The 16213-nt window shown below is 36.2% G+C and overlaps 2 protein-coding genes across 3 annotated transcripts in view; both read right to left on the bottom strand.

The window, feature by feature from the left end:
- Positions 1-1604: 1604 nt before the first annotated feature.
- Positions 1605-2884, bottom strand: sox21a (SRY-box transcription factor 21a). The gene has a single exon (XM_055213632.2). The coding sequence runs from the start codon at positions 2548-2550 to the stop codon at positions 1834-1836; it is 717 nt and encodes a 238-aa protein (XP_055069607.1). The 5' UTR covers positions 2551-2884; the 3' UTR covers positions 1605-1833.
- Positions 2885-14329: 11445 nt separating this feature from the next.
- Positions 14330-16213, bottom strand: part of abcc4 (ATP binding cassette subfamily C member 4 (PEL blood group)) — a 53381-nt gene continuing 51497 nt past the window's right edge. For both annotated transcript variants that reach the window (XM_055213199.2, XM_055213197.2), the window contains exon 30: positions 14330-16148. In XM_055213199.2, coding sequence (XP_055069174.2) covers positions 16059-16148 — 90 coding nt within the window. In that variant the 3' untranslated portion in view covers positions 14330-16058. The remainder of the gene's footprint in view (positions 16149-16213) is intronic.

Here is a 16213-nt window from a genome sequence, read left to right as displayed (position 1 = left end):
GATGACTTATTGATGTTAAATGGAGATGGTCTTATGGTGATTCTTATGTAAAATATACTTTTAAATAGCTTCAATGCTTGTCACATTCATTTTTATGAAAAGACATGAAATAGATAGAAATGCAAATACTGATCATCATTGTTTTCATTATTTTATACTGGCTCTCTGTTTCATGTGAATTATTTCCCATATTTCTCTAAAGCAGCCAGCAAGATTCCACAAATTTTATTGCAAATCTTTAGCATAAACTATATCTTCTTTTTTAAGGCAGTGACAATAATTAAATAACCAGTGATATCTAAATACCACCAAAGGAACACAATCCTAATGTCCTGCAGGTTTTGACCACAAATCACAAGTAGCATGGGTATATTTGTAGCAATAGCCAACATTGGGTGGTTAAAAATTATTGTTTTATGCCAAAAATCATATAGGATATTAAGTAAAGATCATGTTTAATGAAGATACTTTGTAAATGTGGACAACTTTAAAGGTGATTTTAGATTTTTTGCATGCACCCTCAAATTCTTGGTTATATCTTATTGTCTGATCATAACAAAACTATAATCCAAAACAAACCAAAGCATATTCATTCAGCTTTCAGATGATGTATAAATCTCAATTCGACCCTTAAGACGCTTTTAATGCTTTAAAAGTGAAAAATGAAGAATAGAGCAAGAGCACAGTTCAAAAATATTCCCTTCATTTGTTTACTTGTAGTTTAAGTTAAATAAAAACACATTTTACTGATTGATTGCATGTCATAAACAGGATATTGCCTGAAATATTGCCAGGCTATTGAAAAATCATTTATGCAGGTTCAGTGTTTTGGTTTTGTTTTGTTATGTACAATACAAAAACAAAAGTTCTTCTTCACGTTTAGCAAATGTAACATTTTGGACATCCCTTTTGCTCATTGATCTCTTTGACTTTTTCCACATTTATAAAATCTTTAATATCTGTAGGCCTATCTGTTTTCCTTCCTGTCTTATTCATCGCATTTCAACATCAGTTCTGAGAAGTAAAGAGTCATTATCTGTTTAAGCTTTTAAATGAGCTGATGTCATTATTTGAGATGATGTTGTTGTGCTGTTTCCTCTTTTATACTCTTAACAGATTGTTTCTTGTGACTCTGATTTCTCATCGTTTGCATTTTATTTCCAATTTATCGGTCTTATAATCTGCAATATGCATGATGACTATATGAATCACGAGTTGCTGAGCTCTTTCTTTAACAGCTAAGCTGTTTTGTAGACATTTGTCTAATGTGTAAGGGTTTGATATCCACTATCAGGACAGTGTGAATCTTTTAAAACTCTTTACTGTTGTTTCAGATTTCAAACTACAAACATGTATTTTTTATCAGAGCAATTATTTTAACTTTAACTTTACACATGCTAAGTGACTATACAACAGAAGGCAAATGTATTATTTAGTATCTATTTCCATTATCTCTTAAAAAGGCCTACACATTTGTGACAGCTAAATTCATTTTTGTCATTTAGTTTTTTAACATAAAATCATACTACATAATGTATGGAATATAACCATCTTTAATATTAACTTGAGTAAGGTCATATCAAAGATTGAAACAATGTGAACTTAATTTGATGCTCCTAATCTCATCAATAGATTATGAGAGTTTAGCCTGAATATCACAGACAGGGTCAAAAAGATGCATGCAATAAAGACTCCACTTATAAAGATGAAAATCATTATCCTTTACACAAGTAAAAATTGACATTTTTATTTCTTTTTACAAATGCAAAGCTTTAAACAAGTGCACGTGACCTCAGCCCACAATATCATTTTAGTCCTTTAGTTTCATGGGACTCATATGGCCGCAGCGTACGCCAGGTAAGGTTCATGCTGGGCTTTGGTCATTCCTGGTAAAAGTACGTAAGTCGAAGGAACACCATGTCCAGAACCCGGCCAGCCCGGGGAGTTGTAAGGCATCATGTGGCCCTGGTTACCCGGGTGAGCGTGCGGCGCGCCGGCCAAAATTCCCATCCCGGGAAACGCGGAGAAACCGGCGGGATACCCAAGCACTGAATAATGTGGAAACGGCGCAGGTGGTAATTCCGACATTTTGGACGCCAGGTCGATAAACGGATAGGGGTTGGCGGACAGGTGGTGTCCGAAAAACACCCGAGTAGCCGCAGAAACAGCAGTTTTCTCCGCGCTGCCCATCATCGAGTCTGTGAGCGCGTCGCCGGGCAACCGCGCACTTTTCAACGGGTCGCTGTCACCCAAATTGTAGGCCACGTTAAAGTGATACCGGTCTTTTTTGATCAGGTTTTTGGGCTTTCGCCGGGGTCTGTACTTGTAATCCGGGTGTTCTTTCATGTGGACGGCTCGGAGGCGCTTGGCCTCGTCTATAAAGGGTCGCTTTTCAGAGTCCGACAAAAGTTTCCACTCTCCTCCGAGGCGCTTGCTGATCTCAGAGTTGTGCATCTTCGGGTTATCCAGTGCCATCTTTCGTCTCTGAGCCCTCGACCACACCATGAAAGCGTTCATAGGACGTTTGACATGATCCATAGGTTTCGACATTTCTCAAGTTCTCCTTTTTTAATTCAGTCCAACGAAGTCTCCAAAATGTTCCTTTTACGCAAAGTTTAACCAGACCTGAATGTGTTATCTCTGTGACATGGTATCAAAAACTGAATCTGGGTAAAGAAAAATATACGTCTACAGGTGTCTTATAAAAATGCCATTGCATATTTTAATGTCTTCTGTAGAAGTCCCAGTGGTGCACGTTTTTATCCATAGACGCATATAAAGCAGTTGTGAAGTGAACGAGGTTATGTCGATGTTTAGTACACGCGCACTGGTTACATCGTAGCACCTGCGCTGAGTTTTGAATGGAGTGGGTGTGTCAGATCCTCCTGACATAAATTACGTCACTGTTGATGCGTGTGTGTGTGTGTGTGTGTGTGTGTGTGTGTGTGTGTGTGTGTGTGTGTGTGTGTGCGTGCGTGTGTGTGTGTGCGTGCGTGCGTGTGTGCGTGTGTGTGCTGTAAAGACTCGAAGTTTTGAATTTCATCCATTGGTAATTTACTAGAATAATCTTAATTGATATTAATAAACATTATCATATTATATAATGCAAGGATATGCTCAGTTCATATACATTAAAAAAGTAAAAAAAATCCCAAATCTCATGTTCATATACTGCATTCATCTTTGAATGTTAATGAAGTATTGATGCATTATTTCAGCATGGTTAAGGGTAATTCCGTAAATCAAGGATTTGTTATCCGCTTGACATGTTTTAATGGTTTACTAAGTTTTATCTGTTTATTTCTATGTTATAAAATATATGATTGTACCTAATTTGATATGGAGGGAATGGGGAGGGTGATTGTTTTATTGTTTATTGTCACCTTGGGTGGGATGGCATTTAAAATGATAATCTGTTCATTGTGTTGCATTTAACTACTGATGTATTTCTACACAATATCTTTTAATAATAGCAATTTGATCACAAAATAAAGTATTGGTAATAATAGTATTGTCTCATGAAAAATATAAAAACGTTCTAATTTGCACTGGAGACAATCCCACAGGATTCTGTTTAAATGCTGGAGACACGGGGTGGGGGTGTTTTTGTTGTGATTTAAACGTTGAATATGACAAGCAGCCATTTTTAGAAAAGAAGGAACTAACTAGCTACCTATATTAGAAGAAGACCTTTTTAGAATAAAAGGAATGAAGTAACTAACTATATTAGAAGCAGTCATTTTTAGAAAAGTAAGAAGAATTGAACTAACTAAACATCCAACTAACTACCAATATTAGAAGACATTTTTTAGAAAAGAAGGATTGAACTAACTATTACAAGCAATCATTTTTTGAAAAGAAAGAAGAATTGAACAAACCCACAGACCGACCAACTAACTAACTATATTATAAGCAACTAACTAACCAACCATCCAATCAACCAACCAACCAACTAACTATATTACAAACAGTAATTTTTTTAGAAAACTAACTAACTAACTAAAACCCCATTCACACAGACCTCTGGTCCCAGAAAATACCCGTAAAATTGCCAGACAAGCGTCTGTGTGAACAAAAACTCGTTCCATTAATCTTCTGGGATCATTGCCGGAAAGAGGACCTAGTAAGATACGCGGGTAACCCTCTGTGTGAACAAGAATGCCGTAAAGGGCGTGTCGAAGTGAGGACGCGCGCGTCATCATCACAACACAAGTTATGGTTCAGCTCCTTACAACGAGAGATAACATGCATATAAAAATTCACCACGAGAAATGTTGCAAACTAGATTAAAGCAGTTATCAGAAAATGATATATGAGACGCATAAACAATGACGCACGTGCCGTAGTAAGGACGCGCGTGTCATGGCAACATGAAGTTGGTTCAACTCTTTAAAATAAGGGATTTACAACATTCACTACGAGAAATGTCAGCATACTAGACTGAAGCAGATATCAGGTAAGTTAGCTCGTTACTTACTGCGTTGAAACGGAGATCATTCAGCAGCATAAAAGAATATCGCGTCACGTGCTCATTTGAGCTATAATAAACGAAAATACCCGCATGTCATGCCAACGAGATATATTGTTCTGCTCCTCAAAATGCGTGTTTTAAATGCATATAAACAATCACGATGAGAAATGTCTGAAAACTGTATCAAAGCAGAAATCAGGGAGCTTGTCAAATATCCACTCTGAAGCTGAGATCATTCACCAGCATAGAACTGTGCATTCACGTGCTCCTTTATAATCTTATCATAAACAAAAATGCACGCGAGTTGTTTCTGGAGAGAGAAATAATATATAATATGCAAACTTCAGACGCTGCGTGGAAGAGAGGGCGGGACTTTCAACATGTCACGTGTCTTTCCGGGACCATCAGATGCCGTGTAATCTTGGCAGTGTGAACAAACAAAAACTCTATTCCGGAAAAATCCAGGATGCATTTTACGTGTATTTTACGGAATTTCTGTGTGAAAAGGGCTTAACTAACTAACCAACCAACCAACCAACCAACCAACCAACCAACCAACCAACCAACCAACCAACTAACTAACAAACTAACTATATTAGAAGCAGTCATTTTTAGAAAAGAAAGAAGAATTGAACAAACCAACCAACTAACTAACTAACTAACTAACTAACTAACTAACTAACTAACTAACTAACTATATTACAAGCAACTAACTAACCAACAACCAACCAACCAACTAACTATATTACAAACAGTATTTTTTAAGAAAATAACTAACTAACTAACTAACTAACTAACTAACTAACTAACTAACTAACTAACTAACTAACTAACTAACTAACTAACTAACTAACTAACTAACTATATTAGAAGCAGTCCTTTTTAGAAAAGTAAGAAGAATTGAACCAACCAACTAACTAACTAACTAACTAACTATATTACAACTAACTAACTAACTAACTAACTAACTAACTAACTAACTAACTAACTAACTAACTAACTAACTAACTAACTATATTACAAAGAGTCATTTTTAAACAAGAACTAACTAACTAACTAACTAACTAACTAACTAACTAACTAACTAACTAACTATCTAACCAATTAACAAAGTAGTACTAAGTAGTAACTATATTACAAGCAGTCATTTATAGAAAAGTGAGAACTGGCCCTCTTTTGATGACTGTCTCTCTCTTACTGTACTTTTCTAAAAATGACTCCCTGTAATATAGTTAGTTAGTTCTTAGGTAAAAAATACTGCTTTGAATATAGTTTTTTAGTTCGTTATTTCTAGTCTAAAAATGACTGCTTGTAGTTAGTTAGCAGTCATTTACAGAAATGAAAGAACTAACTACAAGCAGGCTTTTTTAGAAAAGTTTTTTTTAAAGAACTAACTAATTAACAAACAAACAAATTAACTAACCAACCAACCAACTATATTACAAACAGTCATTTTTAGAAAAGAAATAACTAACTTACTAACTAAGTAACAAACTACAGTACATTCACAGCAAAACAGAAGCTGCACTTTTAAGTGGGCAACTCTGTTCGTAACAAGCAGGCTGTCATTCTCTGTGAGACATTTAGGCATTGAAATGTCATGAAAAGAGAACCAGATGGGTTCATCTAACATTGTGTCCATGTCATATATATGTGTGCCTGTCTCTAAGGGATTATAATGCATTCTTTCTTTATTGAATGGTTTAAAGTATTACACTATTGTTTAAGGCACATTTTCAGACATGTGCTTATTAATTTTAAGACGAGTGGAAACTCTATCACGCTGTTCCTTTAAATGATATATCTTTACCTACACTTCATTGTTCATAATCTTGAGTAACCATGGATGTACTGTCCATAGTCAACATTATCAGTTACTGTTTAGATGACAGTAATGATCTTTACCAGACCTATGTCTTTGAAATATAAGCTACTCCAACCCAAATTACAATAGGCATAATAATTATGCATATTGTGACTTACAAAAAGAGCGTAGCCCTGTTTCTATTTTTCGACTAAGCGCACATCAAGTCAATGCATTTCGATTGTTTTCAATCATGGCAAACGCACATAAACCGTGTTTTTTATAGTCAGGAAGTGATAAGATCCCTTTGTAATTGTTCCTATAGAGCAGTCACACCCTGGGAACTCAGAGGTGCCTGTTATAAGTCAGGACCACACCAGAACAATACGCTCAAGAGTCATTATGGGAACAAATAACTCCTAAAACCTGCTCTGTATTTAGCCTCCCTTTATTCTCCTCAAAACATCTCTGAACGCATCTTGGAAATGCATGAGTGCCCTCAGTTATCTCTGAAAGAGCAGCTTATGTAGCAGAAAGAGGGAAAAGTCCTTTGGGAAGAACGGAAGAAAAGCACAATGCGTTTAAAGAAATTCCTTAATTTCAGCTAGAAGAGGAGCCATTGTACGTACGGCTCTCTCCGGCCCTTCTGGGCTTTGTCTTTACAGCCCTGACAGAGCTTTCAGCACTTAAACATTTGTGTTTTGGACAACAAGAGAGTGTTTTACACTGATTAATATCAGTTAACTAGTTTTTATATAGCAACTAACAAGTCAAAGTGTACAATATAATAAGCTAAACTTAAAAATTGAATTTTTACAGATTATGTAAAACAGGTGAAATATGAGATTATGAGTTAGGGTTGGGGGTAAGAAATGGGTTCAAGAAATATTACATTGTAAAAAATGATAAATATATAATTACTTTCACTTAACAATTTCAACTTGTTTTTATAAGTTATGTCAACTCATCACAAGTCAAGACTTAAATAAGTGGGTCGAATTGACTTGCATAACCAAGTTGCTTAAACTTCATGCAAAGTAATTACTTAATACGAATCTACAGTTGTAGTGATGTTCCTCCCTAGTTTTAAAGTGTTTAAAGGGACACTCTACTTTAAAAAAATATATGCTCATTTTCCAGCTCCCCTAGAGGTAAACATTTGTTTTTTACCGTTTTGGAATCCATTTAGCCGATCTCCGGGTCTGGCGCTAGCATTTTTAGCATAGCTTAGCACAATCCATTGAATCTGATTAAACCATTAGCATCGTGCTAAAAATAACCAAAGAGTCTTAATATTTTTCCTATTTAAAACTTGACTCTTTTGTAGTTACATCGTGTACTAAGACCGACGGAAAATTAAAAGTTGCGAATTTCTAGGCCGATATGACTACGATCTATACTCTCATTCCAGCGCAATAATCAAGGACTTTGCTGCCGTAACATGGTTGCAGCAGGCGCCTTAAAATAATCTTTGTAACTTTCAATAGCAGGGGACTATTTTCGGGCAAAAACAAGTGGTACCGCCAGACCCAGAGATCAGCTGAATGGATTCCAAAACGGCAAAAAAATCAAATGTTTAACTCCAGGGGAGCTAAAAAATGTACATTTTTTTTAAAAAGTAGTGTGTCCCTTTAATGTCCAGATCATACATCGTCCATAAAATATCTAGATTGCGATGTCCATGCCGAATATATCCCCATGGCCACCCGGCTCTTGACACTCCTTCGCCCATCCATTTCAGGAGTCCCAAGTCTCGACCACACATCCCTCGCACGGAGAACCCCGAATCCAGCTGACATCACAAGCTGTTTTGTTGCCTGTCCATTGTAGGGCGTAATGAATCCCGCGAATGTGAAAGGAGATGAAAGGAGGGATCCAGTGAGAGTGAAGGATGGTCACACTGTGTGGCTAATGTTCTGAAGGTTTTGACCGCAGAGAATGGGAACAATGGTGGCAAATGGCAGGACAATGACCAGTGTTTTTGTCCTCTCAATTTGTCTGTGGTCCTTAGACCTAATCACATTCACTCCGAGTCATTTGAAGGCTTTGTTCCGAGGAGAAACTGCTGAGAGTTGGGTCCTGCGAACAAAAGGACACCGAAGGGAGGAATCCCCATATATCACCATGACAGCCGGACTTTAGGACGGGGATTCGTGTCCAAAGAAAACACAGAGTGAATGGAGAGGACCGGAGAGAAAAGCCAACGTTTATTATGTGGCATCGGACATGCTCGACCGTCACTATAGCATGAGAACTGTGAGAATGATCATTGAGCTTCTTTGTTGAGTTTGACCTGTGGGGCCTCAAAAAATATTTTCGGAGGCAAAGATAAACAGTTGTTGATAATAGTTATATTTACATGTTCGCAAAGTTAATCATTAAAAGAAATAGATTTAAAAATTTACGCTTACAAATCAAGGTGGCTAAATGGTTCCATAAAGAACTTTTATCATCTGAAGAACCTTTCTGTATGCGAGAAATGGTTCTTTCATTGAACGTTTTTTTTTTTGAGGAACAAAAATGGTTCTTCTATGACATAATTGCTTAATTTAAAAAAAGATGTGTTAGTTCAACTTAAAAAAGTAAGTTATCTGGTTGCCTTAAAATTTTAAGTTAATTCAACTTAAAAATATCAGTTAAAGTGATACTCCAGCCAAATATCAAAATTACCCCACAATTTACTCACTTTCAAGCAATCCGAGATACAAATGTCCATCTTCTTTCAGACGAACACATTTGGAGTTATTTTAGTAAATGTCCTTGCTATTCCAAGCTTATAATGCGAGGAAATAGGGATCAGGGAACAACTTCTGACATTCATCAGCATTCATCCTTCACAAAAGTAATCCACACGGCTCCAAGGGGTTAAAGCACACGCTGTTTCTGCATTTCTGATGTTAATCTGGAGTACCTATAGAGTAGTATTACATCCTTTATATCTCCGAACAGTCTCAGATTTATAAAAGAAAGATTAGCTTTACCGATTCTTTCCGATAACGTACGAAAAAACGAAGAAGGAGGAGTTACTACCGCGGGAGGAGCGAGTACAAGTCATGCAACAACACTATACAACACTGTTTTAACTTATGATTCACTACATGTTCATGTCATTTATATAATATGCACGCGCCTGTTTTTAACATAACACAGAAGTCTTACTTACCGTTTTAACTCATGACCCGGTTGGGACTTTTCAATGAAATCCAGCGCATCAAACACACACGCAAAACTCCGCTGCTACCCCGGATAATAAACTATATCCATTGTTTCCATAAGGCTGGCTTTCTTCTCCTTACATCCAAAAACACACTTCTTCTTTCGTGCCATTGTTGAGTTTTGAAATTAAACGCTGCGTGATAAGATGTTCGCAAGTTCTAGCGTCTCCCGCTGATTGACTGGTGGGCGGTGTTTTCCGGGGGAAGTGCCCATAAAAAGAAGTGATACATATAGAAACCCATGAAACGTTAGCTGGAGCCCGTAATTGAAAAAAATTTGTACGAACCCTGGCGAAGTGCATTCGCCACAGAAATACTCAACTGCTTTTTTGACACTTTGCCTACGTTAAGCATGAGGAAACAACTCTATTACTGTGTTAATAAGCCAGAATGCATGAAATACCATTGAACCCCCCCTTTAATAAAGGTTTTCTGCGGGTAATTGATGCAAAATTGTAAGAAAAATATCCATATTTTAATATTTTTAAACTATGATACTAGCTTCTGCTATCAACACCATCTTGAACTCACACGATTCACGAGAATCACTGTGCAACGTACCAATGGCAACCAATGCTCACTTCACTAAAATTATTTTGTGAATTGCGTGAGTCCAAGATGGCGCCGTTGCCGGAGGCTGGATACTACAGTTTGTAAAGTTTGAAATATGGAATTTTTTAAACAATCTCATCGATTACTCGCTGAAGACTTTTATTAAATTATTGGAGCCGTGTAGATTACTACTGTGAAGAACGAATGCACTTTTTGGGGGGACATTTACTAAAATAACTCCAGATGTGTTTGTCTGAAAGATGATAGACATATGCATCTTGGATTGTTTGAGAGTAAGTAAATCATGGGGTAATTTTGATATCACCTTAAAGTGCACCTATTTCATTGCTAAAAAAACAAAGTTGTTATTATACAATGTGTTTGCGTGGTTTATGGTTCAAAAAACCACTTCCTGAAACGCACTAATTTTGTAAAATACGTATTGATGTGAAAAGTGCTGTGTCCCTGATTGGCCAGCTAATCTGTACGTTGTGATTGGTCTGAATACCTGTGACGTCAGCCAGAAATGTGACGCTTCTTACCATGTTTGAAAGATTCGCTCATAATGCAATGCTAACAGGAGTTAACTTATAGGCTGTGAGTCAAAGCGGGAGGAATTATGATATTGTCGGTCTTTTCTACATCTCCAATCCCAGGAAGTAAACTGTTGCCTACAATGCGTGTGTTGTAGTCCAAAAAAAAGAGATTTACGTTGGAGACGATAACTCGCGTCATTGTTTACTTTGGGGTTTGTACCTTTTGCATATCGTTAACGTGTACTAATACACACTTACACACCAAAGGAAATGTAAAATCGTGAATGGGACCATAGGAGCTCTTTAAGTATCACTTTAACTCAAGAAAAGTTGTGTAAAAATTGTTGTGTCCACTAGTATTTAAGTTGAATTAACTCAAAATGTTAAGGCAACCAGGTAACTTAATTTTTTAAATTGAACCAACTGTTTATTTTTACTGTGCTGTAAAGATTTGTTTAAGCACCTTTATTGTGACACTTCCGATACATTCCTGTAAATGCAGATTTTGCTTGTTTTTCCAGCCTGAAGCACGAGATGAATGTATTTCATTTGGTAATCGACATCCGACAGAATGGCACAGATGTCGTCACCAGACTTGTCTGTTTAACCTGCGACGTTCTTTGAAGCGTATTGAGCTACATTTTCACTTTCCACGGGACTGCAGCGTAAAGGAAAGCCAAACAGCTGCTTTCCATGTCACACTGATTTCTTGAGGCATGATCACCTTCATCAAGCTTTGCAACCGATATTCAGACCGTGCCAGATCAGAGAATGGGGGTAGAACCATGACAGATGCTTTTCTCTCTCACTTTAAACAATTTGCTCCAGAAAAGCAATCCAGAACACTTCAATGTCAGACGGGGCTTTGTTTAAGAAGAATTCCTTTGTTTAGTTCTTTGTTTCGAAAGAAAATCGCCACGTATAATACTACATAGGGAAAAAAACTTAAACAACAGAGGGCCCAAAAAAATATTCACACACATCGTCTGGACCCAAATGATGCTACAGACTTTTTAACAGTAAAGTATCTAACTTATTCTTAGTCATTTTGCAATTACTTTTAATCAACATGCAAAGTCAGTTTACTATAGGTTCACCAAGGTGTCATGGCAGCACTATAAAAAATGTCTGTAGAAATTACAGTATTACTGGCAACTAGCTGGCAGTAACTTACTGTAGATTTTACATTTATGTTATTTACTGGCAACAGTTTGTTCAAAGTTAAATGAACATTAAACATTTTTAGTCTTTATCTTCTACAGTAAGTTATTGGCAACCAGCTGCATAATTACAGCAATTTATTTTTTTAAAGATTTTTTTAAAAATATAGCCACCTAAGTTAAGTTTTTTTGTGCATTAACCAATGTTATATACTTACAGTATTTTACTGTAAATGACAAAAAGTCAATTTAAAATACAGTAGGATTACTGTACACAGCTGTAAAACAATGCTGCCAGTATCTTACTGTTAATTTACAGGTAAATGCTTGACCCTGGACCACAAAACCAGTCATAAGTAGAACGGGTATATTTGTAGCAATAGCCAACAATACATTGTGTGGGTCAAAATTATAGATTTTTATGCCAAAAATCATTTGAATATTAAGTTCATATCCCATGAAGAGATTTTGTAAATGTACTACTGTAAAAATATATACAAAATAAATTCATCATTAGTAGGCTAATGTGTGTTGCTAAGGACTTCAATTGGACAACTTTAAACGCGATTTTCCCAATATTTAGATTTTTTGCACTCTCAGATTGCACATTTTCAAATAGTCATAACTCGGCCAAATATTGTCCTATCCTAGTGACTCTTATGACTTGTTTTGTGGTCCTGGGTCACATATTAAGAGCTCAGATGCAAAATGCGCTAAACTTTACTTCCCTCAAAAATGAAATGATGATATTAACCGAATGCTCTTGACACGTACTATACGTTCGTTAAAATACTTTCACTTCAAATATCCTAAATCCCGGCTTCAGGTCATTAAAAAATTCCTCTTTGTTGGCAAAATCCAGTAAGAGTCTGATAAAAATGCTTATTACTGGCAACTAGCTGACAGTAACTTACTGTAGATTTTACATTTATGTTATTTACTGGCAACAGTTTGTTCAAAGTTAAATAAACATTAAACATTTTTAGTCTTTATCTTCTACAGTAAGTTATTGGCAAACAGCCGCATAATTACAGCAATTCATTTTTTTTAAAGTGGTATAATTTGGCAATCAACTTTGAACTTTTTAAAAATATAGCCACTTAAGTTAAGTTTATTGTGCATTAACCAATGTTATATACTTACAGAATTTTACTGTGAAGGACAAAAAGTCGATTTAAAATACAGTAGGATTACTGTACACAGCTGTAAAACAATCCTATCTTAATACATTGTGTGGCTCAAAATTATCGATTTTTATGCCAAAAATAATTAGGATATTAAGTAAAGATCATATCCCATGAAGAGATTTTGTAAATTTACTACCGTAAAAATATATACAAAATAAATTCATCATAAGTAGGCTAATGTGTGTTGCTAAGGACTTCAATTGGACAACTTTAAAAGCAATTTTCCCAATATTTAGATTTTTTTGCACCCTCAGATTCCACATTTTCAAATAGTCGTAACTCGGCCAAATATTGTCCTATCCTAGTGACTCTTATGAGTGGTTTTGTGGTCCTGGGTCACATATGAAGAGCTTAGATGCAAAATGCGCTAAACTTCACTCAAAAATTATGATATTAACCGAATGCTCTTGACACATTCGTTAAAATACTTTCACTTCAAATATCCTAAATCCCGGCCTCAGGTCATTCAAAAATACCACTTTTTGGCAGAATCTATTAAGAGTCTGATAAAAATGCCTATTTACAAGTGAACCAGGCTCCAGTCTTTAATATTAAGGGTTTGATTTCTTTCATTAATTTCTTTTTAATTTCATATTTATTGTTGAAGAAATCAAGGTTATATTTCCATATGTGAAGTAACTGGCCTATTTCTTAGCATGTTTTAGTGTGCGTGTGTTTGGTATGAGATCATCGCTGTAAGGGAAGGACTAGCACATATCTCCCATTATAATAGATCAGGCTAGCCTTTCATATTTGTCTCAGTTTTTGTGCATTACCCGTGTGTATTGAAAGTGATTTTTCAGTGGTAGAGTAAAGGCGAGCATTCCTTCTCGTGAGCACCTTTGAACCGAACACAATAGGATCTTCTACCGCAAAGATCTCACGCTTTTGTTCGTCCATCCAGGAGGAGAAAGGCCTACAGTATCCCTTACACTCCAGAGATGATGGTTACGATTACAGACAATGCCACAAATGTCGAGGACAAGAGGCTGTGATTCGATGCCTGCTTGCCTAACACATCGCCTCTTGTTCTAGCTCAATCCAAGATTTTGCCTTCAGGTTAATTCCTTTATGCCTTAACATAACATGGTCTCAAAACACCATGGGACACGGATGACAGACGGTAAACAAATACCCGCCGTAACCTCGGGCTGCAAATCTTTAAGCCATTATGGGGCGAGATGTAAAGTGACAAAGTTCAATGCCAGAGGTGCCTCTTGAAATACAGGGGGATTCCCGGCCGCGTAATCGAAACGTATGGAAATAAATTTGGGTTGGGATGATACATACAACCGTCTATCCAATATCTTGAAACCTACAGGTCTGATCCAGTTATGAGAATCTGATAGGATGGAATAATTACACAGTAATTATACATATGACTGCAAATAATACAAATAAACATTGGCAGTGCAAACAGATATTTTACTGGCCACATACTGTACAGGTACAAATACCAATGCAGAAGAAGAGCAGATGTGACTCAATCATTTAATAATTTCGTAATTGAACACATTTATAAAAGAACACGTAATGCATCATTTAAAAAGAAGGCAGCATTTAATATTCCCAAAATAAGGCAGTTTCATTTGATTTATGTCATCACTGCACTGAAAAAATAGACAGCATTTTTGTCAAATCACTTTAACATAAAAATTAAGTTAAATAATTTCAACTTGAATGTATAAGTTATGTCAACTTTTTTAAGACAAAACTTAAAACAGTAAGTTGAACCGACTTGCAAAACCAAGTTGTTTTAACTTCAAGCTGCATTTTTATTACGGTGTGTAAAAAAATGCTGATTTATTTCAATGCAATGTTGGATAACAACAACCCAGCATCTGGGTTAAAATAACCCAACTGTATGTTCTATCCAATAGGCCTACTAACCCAGCCATGGGTTATAAACAACCCAGCATTTTTCAGTGTAGTGTTTTTCAAAAAACAATTTTGAGCGAGTTACATTCTCTAGTTTGTAGGCTCACAAAACTAACTTTAAAAGTAAGATGTTTTAAAATTATTTTGGTTCTCGAATGTGTACTCGTATATGTTAAATGCATTGAAAAATCAAATCAACAGAAATTTTTGTTGCTTTAACTTAATAAATTAAGTTAAACAATTTCAACTTGTTTTTATAAAGTTATGTAAATTTATCACAGGTTGTTTTAACGTCATGCATTTTTTTCATTGGAAAAAGTCTACCGCTGAGCAAATATGACAAAATGTGCCCTAATGTCACATTTATTAAGTCAATTAGGAGGCCAAATTAAATATATTTGTTGAATTAAGGTGTTGGGATTAACGGAAAATCTGAAAATTTTAGGTTTAGAATTCTCTTTGTATTCCCCTATAAAAATTAAAGCACAAATCGGTCATTCCCTTGAAGGAAATAATAAAGATATTAAAATATAAATCATCTCAGCATCTGAGAAAAATTATATTAAATAAATTCACAAGTCATTTCACGCTTTCAAATGCACAAAACAAATTCTAAAAATTAAATAATCTTGGAAATTAAAGACTGCATTACACGTTGGTAAAATTAAACCAAAAAGTTTTCAGTCTTGTTTGTATTGCACAAGAAACTGAATTAAGACGCATAAATATAATGCATATAATGCATGTGCATTATATAATGATTAAAGTAGATGGAGTGAACAATCAAAAAGTCTTTCTTTTAAACCTGACCGTGTTTAGGTCGTCTAAAAATGATGGTGTTGCATCTTATGTTGTTTTTAATACATAAAGGCACCAGTATATCCAAGCAGCAGTTTCAGTTTGGCTTAAAGTTTAGTTTTAAGCAAAGGCAAGTTTTTATCTCTTTGGCCCATGTGAGACTTTATAAGTCCTGGTACTACACTTAAATAAGGCACGTATAAAAAAAACATCCTGTATACTACAGTGCATTGGAGGAATCATAATGCTGGTGTACGATTGGAGCAACAGCTCGTTCCTCTTTGGAGTGGTTGGCGAATACGAGCACACGTAAACATCTCCGGTTCTGCTCAGCCTCTCAGTGGTGACCTGGGGCAGAACCTTTGCCCCATCGCCCCCCGCAGAAGAAGGACAATGCCGGGGTGGCTGGAAGCGACCGTGCCCCGTGTAGATCAAGCACTTAGCGGGCACATGGTCGTTAGAGTGCCGTCTCGAAGATAACCAGGCTGCCATCTCCTGTTGTGGCAAAGCCGTTGAGCTGGTGGGTTGGGCTGCGGTTCATGTACGCCTGTGAACGAAGAAAGAGATAGACGTGACCCTTAAATGAGACCTGGAATGAGATAAAAGGAGTCG

The sequence above is a fragment of the Misgurnus anguillicaudatus genome, chromosome 8, assembly GCF_027580225.2.
Source record: "Misgurnus anguillicaudatus chromosome 8, ASM2758022v2, whole genome shotgun sequence".
NCBI classification, from domain to species: domain Eukaryota; kingdom Metazoa; phylum Chordata; class Actinopteri; order Cypriniformes; family Cobitidae; genus Misgurnus; species Misgurnus anguillicaudatus.
This window is presented reverse-complemented; position numbering and strand designations above follow the sequence as displayed.